At 39.1% G+C, this 18,531-nt stretch overlaps 1 protein-coding gene across 4 annotated transcripts in view; it reads left to right on the top strand.

The window, feature by feature from the left end:
- The window catches only part of LOC124303326 (tubulin polyglutamylase TTLL5), a 282,756-nt gene that overhangs the window by 87,533 nt on the left and 176,692 nt on the right, over nucleotides 1-18,531 (top strand). For all 4 annotated transcript variants that reach the window (XM_046760409.1, XM_046760407.1, XM_046760408.1 and 1 more), the window contains exon 4: nucleotides 2,718-2,841. In XM_046760409.1, the coding sequence (XP_046616365.1) occupies nucleotides 2,718-2,841 (124 nt within the window). The remainder of the gene's footprint in view (nucleotides 1-2,717; nucleotides 2,842-18,531) is intronic.

Consider the following 18,531-nt stretch of genomic DNA (forward strand, 5'->3'; position numbering starts at 1 on the left):
TTAATTATTGGGACTAGCTTTGAATAGTAATCGAAGAAATCTTCGGTCTCATATAAGTGAGTTATAGCGGAACGAACTATATTGTCTTGCGCCCAACGGTCTTATCACTACGTTGCACTGCAAATTCCGTACGGTGTGGCGTCGGGCGGGTGCCTTTCCGTTCCTAGCGGATCCGGGTTGTTCCGCAACGGTGGGCGTTGACCTTAAGGGAGCTTTCCAGTGTGAAATTTTCAAAAAATCGATTTTTTTTTTTTTGCTTTATCGAATAGTATACACTCTTCCGAATATTCCCTGAAATTTTCATGCCGAAATTCAGATTATTTCGGTTACTGTACAGCATTTTTTGGAAGAAGGCAACGGAGCGCTACAGCTGCCGCGTCGGCCGTCTGCCCGTGCGACTGTTATTTCTATTGTCTCGTTCCTACCTGCACGTACATGAACTTGGCTCGCCAATTGTCGAAAATGTGAATTCGGACTATTGCATAATTTGCCGTTAATTAGCCGTAAATTAGTCGCGCGCCTTATTTTTTTGTCGCACTCAATTTTCAAAAAAAAAGCGAATGGCGTGCTAAATTCTTGAAAATCAATCAATCACTGTGTGTGACAACTAGCCCCAAAGCACGTATTCTGCGGCAAGCAGATAGTAGAAATCGCTACGCAGTGTGCTGTGTGCACCTTCAATGAAGGTTACGACTCAATTTTAAAAATTTTGAAGACGATGGGATGCACGATAGGGCCGAGCGCCGCACATTTCGCCGCTAAGTACAAGAATGCGCGCATCATCCAAGCAAACCGCCAGGCGTCCCTGGATAGCAAAGAGGCGAGGACAGCTCGTCGGACTGAACAATCCATTGAGCACGATCTTTTCGAAGAAGCAGAAGGGATATTGTACGGACCTGGCATCGCTGATTGACCGTAAGTAAACGATTTACCTAAAATTTCCTCACTTGAAACTTTGAACGCGTTTTTCTCGAAACAGCATTTTTCAAAACGGTGTCCAACTTGGAGGGCACAGTTTTAAAGCTATCGAGTTGAATTTTTTACACAATATTCTTAACGTCATTGTTTATCGTGCTATGGAAGCTTTTTTTTTTTTTTGACATCTTCCTATTTTTTTGTAAAAAAAACTGCCAAAAAAAATGCTAAAATCGATACTTTTTGTTCAAACCGGCGCCATTTTTGCAAAAAAAAAAAAAAAAAAAGAAAAAAGCCTCCATAGCACGAAAGCCAATTATATACCGATCAATAATCTTTTTGTGTTTTTTGTTTCAGATCAAAATTGTGACCCCCAACGTGGACACCACATCCAAGTGCATTTTCTGCAACAATTCTTTCATCATTTTTATAGATATTAATTAATAAATAAATCGATCTTTAAAAAATTGTTTAGTATTCTTCAATACCCAATTAATATACAAAAAAAAACCAGACCGATTAGATTATTTTTTCTTTAAAAAAAAAAATCGCGAAAAACAGCGATTTTTCGGGCTGTCACACTGGAAAGCTCCCTTAAATCCCCAATACTTACTAAAACTAGCAAGGGAAATGACGGTCCCGAAAGAACCAACTCTAGAACTTTCCGCTAAAGTATTTGATTGTTGGTAAAAAAAAATATAACGACCAACCTCTGTGACCTTAAGTTAGTGTATGCGAACTAACCAGCTGCCTTCTGTTGAGTTCTGATATCGTTACCGCATCTCTACTTCTTAATTTAGTTGGCGCATGCCGCGTCTGGCGTTTAACAAAGATATTTTATGTTCCATCCTTGCGAATAATCAGAGCTATGCTTCGTCGGGTAACATGAAATGTAATTCTGCTACCTATCAAGTATATACCACACTTGGGGTTTACGAATGTGAATGGTGCAGCAGAAAAATCGAGTCACGGTCTTTTTTCAAAAACCACCAACTTACATGGATTCTTGTACTTGATCGCAGCTGGGTAGGGGGGTGTGCAGAATAATCAGACTTGTGACGTACGAATGTGAATTGTCGATCAAAAATCACAGTCCATTATGTGTTTCGATAATTGCAATTTCTTCTTCGTTATTTTCTCCGATCGTCGCAAGGGTGGATTTTTCATGTTCGGGGATGACTGAAAAAATCCGATTTGTGGCATCGGTGTATGATGAATTTCGAGGAATAAAATACAGCTCAAGTTGTCATATGATAATACTAAATTTTGGGTTGGTCATCTCTTTTTCCGCCGAAGGGGTGGATTTTTAAGGTAAGGCGGTGAGCAAACAAAATTAGGGTCCTCGGATTACTTGGGTAAATAAAAAACCGGAAAATATGGTTTTTTTCACTCCTATGTACCTGTTCTCCTTTTATCACGGTGGCATTGCTAACTTTTTTGATAGCCGACAGCACCACAAATTTCGGACCAAGGGGTTGAGCAAAAACTTGCGAATCAAGCGGAAAAAGAGCAATTACATGGAAAAAAGTTTCGAAGTTTTGCTTTAATGAATATCACAGTTTGTAATAAAAATATGTACACATATTGTGGACTGTAGAATAGCCTCCTTCGACCCCCTTCAACTCAGCCTTCTCCTTTTGCCTCATTAACATACGTGTGTATTTTTAGGATCTTGATGTTTCACCATAATGACTTTGTAATGAATGTTGTAATACAAACAACAAATATTAACGTATTATTAACAGGCGTTTTCTTTATGTATACTTTGTTAAGCAGCATATTTCATTTGTTTTCATAAAAAGGTGCTCCGCGTTAGCCACACCACCAGAGGATCCACCAGGAAAACAACTACATATGACCTACAAGATCTTTCAAACTGATACGAAACTCATCAGTTTACTACTTCAGTCACATGGCCTTGCTGAGGTGAGTGTATGATTTCATTTTAATATTTCATCTCCTGAGTAAACATTCTGTCCTACGTATCAGTCATAGACAGGTAGTGTGACATCGGTTTGAATATAAAATGGAGTTTATAATAAATGCATAAGGCGTGGTGAAAAAATGGGTAAATTTGTTGTGATACTATATGTAGGAGGTGATTTTTTATACGGGTTTCAATCATTCTTTAGGAAGTATGAATTTCATGAAACGTCAGGTTATTAAATATCGCTTTACATCTTTTATCAGTTTTATAAATAGTAAACGTTTGCATATTGTCGAAGAATCTTTCATTCAAATCAAACATAGGAATTTGTAAATTAATCACATCAATTGTACGTAAAATGGATTAACGCACAAGCTTCATTATATATGTAAAGAATCGAATGCGGTTCAGTTCTACAGAGCAAATGTTCTACAAAATATGTTCTACAGACTCATTTCTACAGAAATATTTTTCTACAGAATATCTATAAAACATTTTTCTCCAGAAAGAAATTTGAGACTCGCATCAGAAATAATCCTCCATGTTTTATTCTACAGAAAAATCAGTTTCGTATATTTTGATTTGATTTAATTTAATTTAATTTAATTTAATTTAATTTACATTATACATCAATTAATGTAATTTAAATTATTTGTGTTGAATTTATGTGTGTGCTGAATGTGTATTGTGACGAACGGGTATTGCGTTGGATGTGTGAAACTATAAAACTAATCTCTACAAAAATTTCCGCATGAAAATTTTCTGCAGAAAAATATTTCTGTAGAAACGAGTCTCTAGACTATATTCTGTAAAACATTTTTCTTATAAAATAGATTTCTGTAGAATCGATTCTTTGTTACGTTTCGAGATGAGCAGTGCGAGAGATCTTCGACTCGCTACTCGATTCAGATTCAAATTGGATTCACAAACCTTGCGATGTCCAATATGTCCGTGCGTGCGAAATCAGATGTTCGATTAGTTCAGGTTTCCCGTTTAGCTCGTCACTAACTGCGAATTCGGTCATTTCGGGTGGTGGCAACTATCGCTGTGCGTGGTTGAAATCATTCTCTGTACACAACATTTTAATTTAAACTACACATTTAGTAACGAATAACAAGTTTTACTCTATCAATTTTTAGCGTTAGGTTTTAACAAAGTCATATTGACTCATACGATGGTTATTATGGTTGCAGTAGCAATACTTGAGTTCGGAGTTTCTGAATCTAACAATTATCAATATCCGCAAGGCGACTACAACGTTGGGTACAATCGGCAAAAGCTCATTTTTTTGCAATGAAGCTTAAAAATTCAATTGATGATCGATCAGAAGCAAAATTGTAGCCAGATTCATAATTTCGTCATACAGATCAACCCATCAATATCCATGTTCTCCTTATCCGTTAATGTAACATGCAAACCTTTACAGCTCATCATAATTTCTTCGTTTGTTGTTGATTTGCGAGGATGAATATCTTACAAAAATGTAGAATCATTACGTTGTGCCTGTAATTGCTAAAATCTCTCTTCCATCTATTCTACTACCGTATCAACAACGTGGTAAAAGAATTCTACTTTTAATTGTTTCTTCCGATCTGTTACGCATTCATCTTGAATTTCGTATTCGAAAGAACGTTTCTTATATTGAACGCGAACCATATTGTCATGAGAAAATATCGGCTCTATCTCTACATCGGATATTAAACCTTTCTTTTTGTCCAGTATTTTAGAAAAGCTTTCAAAATCTCACTGCTGGAGAAAATCTGTGTTTTTATCTAGGACAATGCAGCATTCCATTACATTTAATCGTAGACTTTGTAATAATTTTTGAAGCGACATAGACTTTGTTTGAAATATCAAACCAGATAATCACGCTACAAATGAATTTGAAATTCCTCATGGATTGGGTCACGTACCGAGCCTCTTGGTTCGAAAGATTAACTCTACTTTCACCGAGCGTTATTTCCACAAATATATTATACTTATATTTTCCCAATGCGTATCACTGAAAACATTCAGAGTTAGTGACAATTCATGTTCTTTTAGTACCACGTACTTGTTGAACTAAAAAAAAAATGTACACGTTGACAACTAGAAAAAAAAACCGTGCAGCTTCTGAATAAGAACGAAAAAGCATCACGTGCAAGCGATTGTGTAGCTAGATATTGTATAATACTGATTGTACGGGGCAGAAAATTACTCCAGTGATCGATTTGTCGATGCGCTCATGTTCTTTATCAACGGTATTTTCAGATTGCAATCGAAAGTCGTATTCTTTCCAACTTTCAAATTCTGTAAAATTTTTCACGGATTTTTAAAGCAACGTCAGATCTTGCGATAAATGTATCCAATCAGAGGAACCGTTTGTGGGCAACTGTCTCGTGATATGTTTTGAAAACAGAAGAAAGCAGAAACAATGTATACTATTTTTATCTCTAACGTAAATTAGCCAGGGCCGAGTCACTGTTTCGACGCTATTTTGTTGCCGGGTATAAGAAACAGATGAGAATCGCCTACCGTTCTCGATAGATAATTGAAATCCTTCATTTGTACATGAGCTTTTTCAACAATTAACTGCCCAATTCTGTGATCGGTAATAAATGTCCATTTTGAAGGATCAGAAAATATCTGTTCATTAATCGCTTCTATAGATGGGTCCTGGCAATTCCACACTGTCGCTTAACGATGGCCCTAACTTAAGGGGGGAAACTCGTGTAATTTGAAATTTTTCGACATATATTTTACTTGAAAAATTAGTTTGACACTTGGAGAATATGCTCTTAAAGTATTCAAATCGGAATTCAACGTATAGATGCTTCAAGGAGATACAAGTGTCAACGCTCCAAACGGTACCAAGCGCAGGTAAACGATGCGCGCAAGAATGCTGTATCTATCTTTCGGTCCGTTGGCAATAAAATCTCGCTAATTGGGTAGTAGAAATCACTACTGGCAAGTAAAAGCAATAGTTTGTGCTCGTGTAATTGTTATGTTTTTAAATATAGCGTCTCCAAGTCAACAATTGAGAGGCAGCATGCTGTTCGTAAGGTAAATGTACCAGTTATTGACACGTTTAGACCCATTTATTGACCCTTTTATTTTCCATAGTTACAAATTAACGGTGAATAATAAATTGTGAATTTTTCGATGGCTAAAATCAATTGCTAAAGGGTTAGACACTACAAATGTATTTTTTGTAAATTTTAGAACTTAGGCTCATACAGATACAACCAAAAAAGGTCAATAATTGGAACAGGGTCAGCAACGGGTACACTAACCTTACTTCACATATTTATCGTGTCGTACAGTCGGTTTTACAATATGTGAAATTCGCGTGCCGCACAATGTAGCTCAGCGAATTTTCAATCGATTTATATGAAAATTGCATGAAGTTCGATTTTTCCCAAAGAATACAAAAAAATATTGTATTTTACCGATTGTTTATGCAGAAATGGATGATTTTTTTCAAAATGACCCAAAATATTTAATTTTTTTTTCTCCGTGATGCAAAGCGTGTTGATGTATTTCAACAAAAAAAAAATAGATTTTTTGATTTTAGTTGAGGTTTGAGACCTGTAGGCTGCACGGCGCATATCTAAGGTACCGATATGCAGCAGCTGTGGCGCCGCCATTATAAAATATTTCAGTCTCAAAAAATTTGTCAATACACCTGCCTTACATCGTATACTTTGAGATATGCTTTATTTTAATTCAATTAACTATCCCACTTCGCTGTGAAAAAATCTTTGAAAAACGTACGCTTACAGGGGTTTCCTCCTTCAATATATTTCGGAATTGGCTTGGAGTTCGCATTAGAAGTTTTTGGATCCTCTGTCATTATTGATAAGTATGTCAGTTTGAGGATCTAAAAATTAGGAGCGTGCTGGTTGTTGGTCGGTGGTAAAATAGCAATGGGATTGGGAGTTGGACAACTTGTAGCTGTATTTTCGGTTTGCGCCAACTCATTATCAATAGCTTCATTTTATGGAAGTTCCCCACTTTAAGAAAAAAAAGTCATAAAATTTTTCTGATACGTTTTGATCCTCTTTATTGCTTACGTGTTGCATGTGGCTTGTAGACCATTATATGATGTTCAATTGGTTGAAATTCTTGACCAATGGGGTGTTTTTATTTTTTGTAATAAACTTATAAAAGAATAAAAGAGCCAAAAACAAAATCGATTTATTGTAATTGAAAAAAAAACAAACATCGGTCAGAATTCGAACCAAGAATTTACCTGTAAAGAGATGTATGTAAGACAGTATGTCCGGACCTGAGCTGCTCCCCCCACGCACTATGGAGCAGGAGAATAAACACAGTTCGATGCGAGACACAAGAGACATCACACGTGTCGAGTTATTCAGGAAACGTTCTATCTATCCCAACATACCCCACGATTCAATCAAAATATTTACATGCAGAATTGCTTGAAATTTGTGTCAGTTTGCTCAAATGCTAAAAGTAATTACAACAAACTAAATGTTGATTTTCGATATGATGAGCAAAAAACTATAATAATTATGAATCAATTTGTAGAAATTCGTAATGACACAAATCAAATTTTTCTAAATATTATGGTAACACCTCCTATACGGCTGGTTCAATCCTACGATGTGTGAAAGTTTTACACAAATTAAGCTGAGACCCCATTCCGTGGTCATCCCACTCTGAAAATCTAGGGCCCTAATGCAAAAATTCCTAGCTTTTCAATAGAATTATCAAAATATTATTTTTGATTGCGGAACCTTGAAAAAAACTTGTTTTTGAAAAAGGCGTACTTTTTGGCTGTTATTGACGATCTATTCAAAAATGGATTCAAAATTTGAAAATATCAGATTTTTTTTTCCACAAAAAATAGAGTGGTCCATATTTTTTTCCTGCGACAAGAGGTACTGAAAATACGAAGTAAAACACACCGAAATTGCAGCCGAATCAAATTTTTTGAAGCCGGCAGTGTACTCACAATTCGTGGAATTCGTGGATATTTTTATTTTATCTACAGCAATGTTGGATAAGATGTCTAATCAGAGCAACTAAAAAGACAGAGCAAAGCGGTACCAGAGTGACAGAGGGTAACACATGTAAGGGTAGAAACGTTACCACATTTACTAGGGTCGTTATTAGATCGATTAGATCTTACTTGAAGATTAAGCAGCCGGCGCTATAAGATTATTACAAAAAGGATATGGGCTGTAACATTTCTATCCTGTACATGCGCTCCTCGTCTCTCAACTCGTAGCGTGAGCCGGGCGGCTATGCCCAAAACAGCTCAATTATTATTTTCCTTTTTGATTAAATCCTAAAAATAGGAAACTTAATTTATCGAATCCACTCGTACTTACTTATAGGTTACGTAAAGTTTATTCTAGTATTTCTGAACACATGCTATAAGTACAACATGCATAAGAAATGTAGCCAATAGTTCAAGGGAGGACTTTACTGTAATATAAAACATTTACATTTTTCCGCAAATTACAATTCTGTTTTAATTATCTGAAAGTACTCGAAGAGCCTGAAAAAATGGGTAGTTAAAGTTAAAGATCCGTTATAAATTAAAGAAGTTACGCCTTAGAATTTATAAAAACATCAAACTTCAAAATGCTCCCTGCGCATTAGTAATGCTCGGATTATATTCATATTCGCACGTTTTACTTAGGACATTAATAATAAGACGAAGAAATCTTACTATGGAATTTCAGATCAGAACAATAGTCTCTTTGAAACGGAAGCTAGAACTTCATATCTCAAATTCTAAGGATTTTCAAGGTTACAAGTAACTGGAATCATATGTTCCTTTCGCACTATAAAAAGATCGATACTCAGGTTTGTGTTTAACATATGCATGAAGGTTCATGCCAAATTAAAACTCAGGGCAAAACACATGCGCAGGGAGCGTTTCGAAGATCAAGAAATATAGTTTTGAGTAAATCGTACTTTAATGAATACAAAAATAAAAGTGACCAATTGTCCAGAGAATCTGACCCAAAATTTCAAAAAAGTTGAATAATCATATTTGATAGTTTACGCCTTCCCAGATTGATGCCGTTTCTTCTCATGTGTCGCTGAGATAGAATCCTTTTACGGCGACGTTTCCGAATTCACATCGCATAAAACATAAATTGAAAATAATGAGTACTCGAATGAAATAATAGTTAGGGCCAAGTTAATATCAAATTAGATAGAGTAATAGGATGAAAAAATGATTAAATAATTTGAAATTTTCAGTTGGCCCTCGTCAACACAGTCGGAAGTATTTACATTTTCGATTGCTTGCCCGAACGGCTGCCAGGTACTAGAATAAACTAAAAGATAATTTTCGTCAGTCTCACCTGGCTCTGATGACAGCATCGAAGCAAAAGTTTCGAGCTTTCTTTTGCTCGTTGTAGTGTTCGCAGTTGATGGATGATAAGAAGTTAATGTCGATTGTAGCGATGTACAATCAAGATGCATTCCAAATGGGCCAGGCTGCGGTTCATTAACTGGAATCGGTAGAAGTTGTTCAGGCGCTCCGTCTTGTCCTTCCCATCGGTTTTTAATGGCTTTTTCAGTAGCATCGATTCTTGCATTTTGACGTCTTTTTCGCCAGTAGCACAGCAAGGCGGGTTCTACTTACAGATTCCTGTTACCGACACTTACCGACATTCTCCCCGGACTCAAACCCTTTTCCGTGATGACGTCACAGTCTGCAGTACCGACTTAAGGTTGAAAACGTGCAACCTTACCAACAGTTGTATCGGTCGACGGTGAAAATCGCACTGCTTTACCAACAATTCTTATCAGTCGAAGGTCAAAATCGTGCTGTTTTACCGACAATCTTACCAAGCGAAGATCAAAGTCTTCATGTAGTGCTCGTCTGCCAACGCTCGAGGGTGCAGCGGGGGCGAGAACTTTTTTACCGTCCCGCATTCTTTTCCCACAATAGGACTGCTGATGTGTAACATTAACCACTTCAAATTCCTTTTCCACGGTGGGACTGCTGATGTGTAACATCAATCACCCCCACATTCTTTTCCCACGTTATCAACCACGTGACATTCCAAAATTAATGGTTCTGAGAATTGTTTTTCACTTACTCGAATGCCGGTTTGATATCAACCACGTGACATTCTTTTTGGCTTGTAACTGTCATGTGAACTTTACTATGAATTTTGAACGGGTTCAGTCAAGATCAGAGTGCAAGGTCGACCCATAGCTGCGGTACATGTTTTGTACCTTGTAATTGTAACTAGAATTAAGTCTTGAAATCTAAGAAAACGCTACTTCGGACACCACTAAGCAACGCTGGAGGGTTTCGAGCTGCGTTTGCGTCTTGTAAGTGTAATGTGAATTCTACGATGAATTTTGAATGGGTTCAGTGAAGACTAGAGTACAAGGTCGACCGATAGCTGCGGTAGTATACATTCAGAGCCAAGGATCTGCGGTGTTGGGTTACTATCGCTCTAGGAATGCAAAACATAACTCGGTTTGAGTACAGCTCGGTCAAGGATGGAGAGCAAGGTTGAATCTTACATAAGCTTTGTATTGAAAAAAATTCTCTCTTAAGAGCTGAGGTGAAGGTGAAGGTATAAAATTATTTCATGAAAATTTCATTCTTTGAAAAACAGTTTTATTGAGTACAATTTTTAGGGTACAGTTGACAATTACTTCACAACGATAGTACAATAATTCCATTTAACAGTATCATAACCAGGATGATTTATTCGCCAGGAATGCGGGACCGTTCTTGTAGACGCTTCTGCACAGTAACACAAATCGTACACCCTCGCCATCCGAACAGTATGATGATTTTGTAGCCAATTTCGAAGTAGCAAAACGTTTTGTGCTGCACATATTGAGTTGGGTATTGTATGCACGTCACATCTTAGAGACACAGGTAAAGTTTTTTGCAAGGTTTGAAGCGACGGACAGTCAGAGTCCAGCATTTCGATGATTTGAACTTTGGAGACATCTTTGAGCGACCAATCTCGTTTTTCTTCTTGTTTTACGTACACGGTTTCAGCTTTGCACAGCCTGTCTTCAATGGTGCACTCAACTTCCTCCAACGGTATGGTTCCACAGCTCCAAGGTAGACCGTGAAAATCGCGTTTGAACCTAGAATTTTGGCTTTTGTATTTGACGTCCATACAATCCCATTCGTAAGGTGGCTTGAAAAAAACATTGATGGAGATGCTTCAGAGTAGATTGAAATTATAGCCAATCCGTTCAATGTCAAGGTATTATTGAAAGGTCTACGAAAGCCTTGTATATCAGCGATAAGCTCCATGCGAGATGGTGGAAACGGGTCAACTTTTATACCAACTTTTTCACCTTACCACTGAGCGGGTTGTATTCGATAATACGATCGTGAACAATCAAGCAGTACGCCGATGTTTCAGCGAGAAATTTGGCTTTAGCTTCAAATTCAAGACGGATGTCGACAGGTCCGTACTTCAAAGATTCGTTTTGTTTTGAACAGTAGATAACGAATAAGGGGACGTCTGGAAGGAATTCACTCTTTGTCAACAACGGCTCGGGGTTCTTGTCGTAGTAGGTAGCTTGGAAGTTCGCGTACATCTCGTACAGGAGCGCGTACAGATTACGACTCATGCTCAGGTTCAGGTTACCGTTCAGATAAGATTGAGAGTTTGAAAATAGCTTGACGTCCGTGATATTGCAATGATCAAAATTACTTGTGTTCTTGCCAGTCTTGTTTTTCCGACTTGTTTGGAAACCCAAAATGACGTACCGAGGTTTTTCAAGCTAAGTGAAAGTTTTCAAAGTCCAAACGTGTTTCGATGTTGTGCGAAGTAAAGGATATTCGTGCAATTCCCAAATGCGGAAGCTCATCAAAATAGGCGGATCTTTCTGAATGAAATTTAGAAGGTCAACTTTTTTCTGATTCGCGAGTTTCAAATATGGTATTAGCCATTCCACTGCATTGATAGGGATTTTGAATTCCTCCTCTTTAGTCTGCATGATAGCGTTGACGTTAGTTTTTGATCTCGTCAAAATTGACTCATGTTCAGCGTTGACAACGATCTTGCGGTACTCTTCAGCGAAACCCATTATCATGCTGAGCGGTATCAATACGTCAAAATTACCTTCGGCATCGGTCAATTTTTTCTTCTTTTCTACATCAAGCCATCCAGCTTTCTCTATCAGCCAAGTCTGACCGGGGTGCAGGGAAGCGTAACCCTTCATGAGACTTGTCAGGCCAACGTTCTTGCGTCTAACAATCCCAACTGCATTCATTTCGTAGTAAATTTCTTCAAACAGATGATAGATCGCGTTGTTTACAAGCTGTGTATTCACAGTAGCTGTACCGTCAGGTTTGAGGAGTCGTCCATGGATATGTACCGAACTTTCGCTGGGTAATATGCATAGATCCTGATGCTGAACGATTATTCGAATTTCATCGCTGTTGTTGAAAGTTGACGAGGCGTAAGGTTTGTGAGCGTGAATCTCGTAATGCGCAACGGATTCGTCAAAGACGACTGGTGTTTGACCGTTTAAGATTTCTTCTTTCATGGTACGTAGCAGATGATAAAACAGCAAAGTCGGATTTTTAGTTGTCGGAAATTCCTCTTTCAAAAGGTGTCTCCACCTTTCGAGGTGTTAACGGTTCGAGAATCGATCGATGACTGACTTGATCGAGGCATGCCGACTTACTGATATACCTACTCTTTGGCAGTCTGTTATATACAATTCCCATCGTTTATTGCGATCTGATATGTAGTCTCACAGTAATAACTTCTCCACGAACATTAAGCAGGTTTCCGTCTTCATCCACTAACCGGAGCTGAACGTGATATATGGTCTTGACGGTGATCGGAAGGTAAATGACGTGCCACGGTACTTCCACGACCTTATATCCTGGTGGGACAGTCGGCAAAAACTTGTGAATAGTGTGTACTTTGTGTCCATTGACGTAGAGGCCCGTTGTAATGCTGCACTCGACTCGCAACGCGTTGACCTTGAGTATAGTTATAGGCACGTCTGATTCGTGAGTTTTATCAACCTCCAATACACGTGGTGTGAATCCCAAAAGTTGAGCGATGGAATCATTCGGCTCAAAGTCAATTGTGTGGTTGCATGTGATTTCGCTGCGTAATGTATTATTGTTGGGTTTGATGGCGATCCTGATATCTGTATTTCTTGGCACGTTCTGAAGATACATCTCTATGTCCTCGATCTCGTAGCTGCCGGTAGGTATGGTGATCACTTCATCAGCTTTGTAAATTTTAATGTGATCAACATCAACGTTGTGAATCTAATTAAAGTTCAACAATTCTACGAAGCCAAGAGCATAACTTTTATCACGAGCAAGTTCGATCGGTGAGAAATATTGTGCCTCGAGAATCGAAGAGGTTCCCGAAATCGTTAACGTCACCGAATCATCCATGACCGCGAGTGGTAGACTGACTTTGATGAATCATGCACCATTTTATATAGCTCACCACTCAGAAATTTCAGACACAAGTGTCCGCATTCAAATGTTTTATAATCCTGGTACCTTTCATGATTGTATTCAAGACTACCAACGCCGAGGTATTTTATGAGGTCCAAGGGTGGTTCAAGGTTGATGAAACTGTCAAAGTAATCAATATCATTGTCGTGTTCCTTGTATGAAACCCAGTGTGTTCCCGGACCGTCTTGTCAAGGTTGATTATAGCTGGCTCGTTATTTCGTGGACCGTTTTAGGGCATTTCGTTTCGCATGAAAACACCGTGGAGATGCGGAACCTCAAAGATTTTTGCATATTCCAACAAGCCCCAATCAGTCACCGCTCTATGTGGTAGTATCGCATCAATTTTTTTGAAAGATGGAGACTAAGACCTGTTTTACACGGTTTCATACGAAGCCCTTTGCCCAACGCGATAGCTTCCATGGTTATGTTATGTAATTCGCTCTCTTTCAGTTCTTGTTTAGCAATGCTCGCATAGTTCACAGCTCATGCTATACCTGCCGCACCATCGGCTAACGCGCCTAAAGCACTCAGTCCAGCAAAAAAAGGAATCAGAAAGGGTGAAAAAACACCGACTTTTGAAGATACTTGTAGAACGCGTGGTGTTCGCACCTTACACTTACCACCCGCTTCTTTAACTGTGTTTACAGCTCCCTTGAGCGCAGATTCGATAGCTACTTTTGCATCATTGCTCCGATCCATAGAACGTTTTGCAGCATTTCTAATTTTTCTCAACGTCACATTTTTTGGTTTTCGAATTTCCATTCCAAGTTTTCATTTCACTTTCATTGTATCAGCTATTGCCCATGCTGCCGCTTTTTCGCGCAAATTGGCGTTCGGCGCAAAAACCCGTTTCCAAGTTTTCTCAGCCAACACTTTATTACCCTCGTTTCTAACTTCAAGATTTTCACAATTCTGCGAGTAAGCAATGTCGTGGTCCGTGCAAGCTGTGTCGAGAATATTCATTTCCGGATCACCACGCGCGACTCTCTTAGTTAATTTTTTACCACGCTCACAATACTGATAACCAGGTACATGGAATTCGACTGGAAGGCTGTTGGTGATTTTATTCATCAGACTCTTGACACGATGTTGCCACCCGCTGCTTCGCTTACCTCTGTACACGATCATGTCCGTGCGTTGTCCAAAGAGAATTACTTTTGAACGAAATATTTATAGCAAATCGGATCAGTCACGACCGAGATGCGGTTTGAGAAACAACCTACTAAGCTTCCCGTGATGAATTTCGACAAACTTTCGGAGCAAAATGTCAAAAGGCACAAACGGCACGGTGAATTATTCCCGAACAGTGTACGTGCAATATTCTGTGGACCGTCACATTGTGGTGAAACTAATTCGTCGCTCACACTTATTACCCGTCCCGACGAACTTAGATTTGTAAATATCTATATCTACTCAAAATCTCTCAACCACCCGTAATACCATTTGCTGAAGCAGTTGTTTGACAATGTTGAGAATACGGAGTATTTTGCGTTTACTGAGCGTGAGCAAGTGATTACACCAGAAGAAGCACGGCCCAACTCAATAACCATATTCGACGATGTAGCGTGCGAAAAGCAGGACAATATTAAAGCCTACTTTTGCATGGGTAGACATCACGACGTTGACTGTTCCTATCTCTGTCACACGAACGCGCGCGTTTCCAAACATCTCGTGCGCGACAACGTAAACTTACTCGTGTTAATCAAACAAGACGATATGAACCTGAGACACGTATACAACGACCATGTGAACACCGATATGTCTTACACAGAGTTTAAAAGAGTGTACTCTGCATGCTGGAACGGTGAAAAGTATGGGTTTTTGGTGATCGACAAAGACAGTGAGCTCAACGAAGGACGATACAGGAGGGGATTCGATTCTTTTGTTAGCCCGGAGAAGAAATAAAATCTAACGTTTTCAAGCGAGAGACGCAGTAGCGTTGCAGACTCAGTTGCGTCAACATTCAGAACTCTGAAATTTCCAAGCAAAAAGATGTCCTACATCAGATCGCTCAAGCAAGTGCTGCGATCCGTCGAAAACACAGATTGCTCAAGTCGGGCAAGGAATTTACGACTCAGAAATTGAGTGACGTTTTCAAACCAGTGGTGACTCCGTTGCAAGAACTGGTATATGTTACAAAAGATACTAAACCTGTGAACAATAGGTGGACGAAATTGAAGGAAAAATAAAGCAGATGAAAAATGAAATGAAGAAGAAAAGCGTATTGGAAATGGATGATTCCTTTGCTTCGGCAGGAGATGAAACAATCGTATAAACACCGGTCAAGAAAATCGAGAATGCGTATTTTGCACTAATGAGAGATGCGAAGACAAAAGGTGAATTGGACAACGTGTACGGTGAACGCAACCTCTCAAACGGACTAATGATTGGTGATTCGTTGATATCTTTTGAGAGTGACTACATTCGTATTGGCGATACGCTTTACCCGAAAACGAAGGGTTTGCTGGAAATTTTGTTCAAAAAGAAGCCTGACGGTTCTTCTGTGAGCGCATGAGATCGGGAAAATTTTTAAAACATAATCCATCCAACGAATGCGCATAAAAAGTATTACTCATCCGATAGGGCTGTTCGAAATGATAACAGTTACGAATTCAAAAATGTCGTCGCCGAATTGATGGATTATTCCCATCACCTCGCCGAAAGGGTAAAGGTCTACTTCCGCAAGCTATGATCACTTGACAAGGTGTTGAAACGGAATACGTTTTCTGGGATGATCCAAACGAGTTAGTGGAGCGTCTTTGTTTACTCCTGGCATCTCAGCCAGCGGGAAATCCGAGTGACAATAACGAAATAATCTCCATTTTAGAATAGCTACGCGAAGCAGGAATCATTTATTAAGCAGCTCCCATCGTTTTTGCATTCAATACCTAGATGAGCGTCGACGAGTTTGGACGGCATCTGGATAAAAACACGGTCGCGAGCACTCGCGCTCCTCCGGGTGTCGGATTTCAAATAACAGCGGACGGGCATGACGATATACGGAACAAGAGACTGTGCACTTTCGCAGATCCCGCAGAGCCAAACAATGCTGTAACTCCAAAAACCTTAAGACGAAAATTCAACGTGCTGCAAAAACAAATCGACAACCTCGATCAAATGATCTAAGCTTTCGAGCTCACCACGGAGAAATCCTTGGATACCTTTCACACAGACTTTAACACGGGCAGAGACCTGTCGATTCGAAACGCTGATAACATTTCTCAATTGGACACCCGACTAAGAGCGTTGAAATATGAACGAGCAAAAGCAAGCACTGGTGACATAACTGCATAAGCCTGCACGCCGGAATTACCCGCGTCAACGTGTAGACATGCTCGGCATCGACGAGACCTCGCAGGCGGATCTTGTTGATATGACGTTATACGCTGGACAAAACCTGGGCTACAAGTACATGCTCACAGTCATTGATATTTCTTCAAAGTGTGCGTGGGCTGTGCCGATAAAGAGCAAGTCTGGAGATGATGTTACGAAGGCAATGGAATCTGTGCTTGTTCAAGGACGGGTGCCGAAAAATTTCCACGTTGACAGAGGAACGGAATTTTACAACTCGAAATTTGAATTGCTTATGACACGTTATGGAATGAAACTTCACTCTGCGTACAGTAATTTAAAGGTTTCGATCTGTGAACGTTTCAATCGCACGCCGAAAGGTAAAATGTGGAAACGGTTCAGCATTCAAGGAAGCTACAAGTGGCTCGATATGTTATATGATTTGCTTTCGGTTTACAACAACGTCAAACACCGAACCATAAGAATGAAACCGTCGGATGTCACCGTTGCAAACGAGAGGCTGTTATTACGTCAGGCATACGGAGGGTTTCGAGCGATACCTACCATATCGGCAAAATTCGAATCCGGCGACAAAGTTGGAATCAGCATATTCAAAAATGTGTTCGAGAAAGGTTACACTCCCAATTGGACGACAGGAATATTCACGATAAGTCGAGTGGAAAATACTCATCCTGTGACGTACAAGCTCAAAGACTACCGAGATCAACCTATCGCTGGTGGTTTCTATGAACAAGAGCTCCTCAAGGTTGAACATCCGGATATCTATCTGGTGGAGAATGTGCTCAAAAAGCGTGGAAGAAAAATATACGTTAAATGGTTAGGTTTTGTTGGATAAACGAATCGGACATGTAACATTGAGTAAATGAATTTTTTGTACAAACGTATGTGCCTCTTCATTTTATACCCGACACATAACAAGTATGCATCTTTATATTTTAGACAATCGACAGACATATGCATCGTTGTACAATTTTTCATATTTTGGGGCGTTCTTATTCACAATCCTACATAATAATATTTCACACATCATGGTACAGTTATAAATAACAAAGCTAAGGTGTAGGCTTGTAACCCCGCGGAAGCGTGTCGGTTGTGTCTTGAAACACGATCCGCTTGTCATCATTCCAGCTCAGTGCCACTTTCTGCTGTTCTACGGTGTATACCTCGTGCTTTTGACTTAATATCAAATGCTGATTTGTTGACAAATTTTAACGGTTCAAAACATATTCCAAATAATCGTTGAAAGTTATTTTTCTCACCGCTGATCCTTTGACACCTTTGGCACGATTATTGTCTTCCTCATCTCCCAACACTAGGAATGCGTACAATTGAGCTCTCAATCCTACAAATTCCAACATTATTTTCCCGTTATTCTCGTCTTTTATCAAGCTGAGAACTTTTTTGTTCGCTAGAGGCATTCCATAAACGTTGTCAAGCGGATAATCAGACGTATCGAATTCATGGAAGTCCTCCTCTATATGTTCGTATGTGTCGGGGACGGTAATATTGTAAATCAAACTCTCGGTATCCGTATACGTTAATTTTGCTCCGTTGCCCAATTTCCGTTTGATATAATTATAATGAAGATCGTAGATATATGTTTCAGCCAGATCCATGATGAAGAAACCTGCATACAATGGTGCATTCAACTTGAATTTTGTCTTACTCATTTCGACGATAATTATATCTTTGTCGAAAACGATGCAGCTGTGAAAATGAGGTTTGGCTATAGTAGCTCTAGCACCGTATCTTCCATCACTTTTCGCAATCAGCCTGACATCTCTATACTTCCGAACATTTTTTATTGCTTTGCCAAAAACTGCGTTGTTCATCAGTTTGTGAAAATTTTTCGCGAATTCTTTGTAAGATTATTTCCGCAAATCGGTATTCAAATCTATGTATTTTTTGAGCCACGGGGTTTGTCTGAATTTGAGAA

Source organism: Neodiprion virginianus, chromosome 4 (genome assembly GCF_021901495.1).
Source record: "Neodiprion virginianus isolate iyNeoVirg1 chromosome 4, iyNeoVirg1.1, whole genome shotgun sequence".
NCBI lineage: Eukaryota > Metazoa > Arthropoda > Insecta > Hymenoptera > Diprionidae > Neodiprion > Neodiprion virginianus.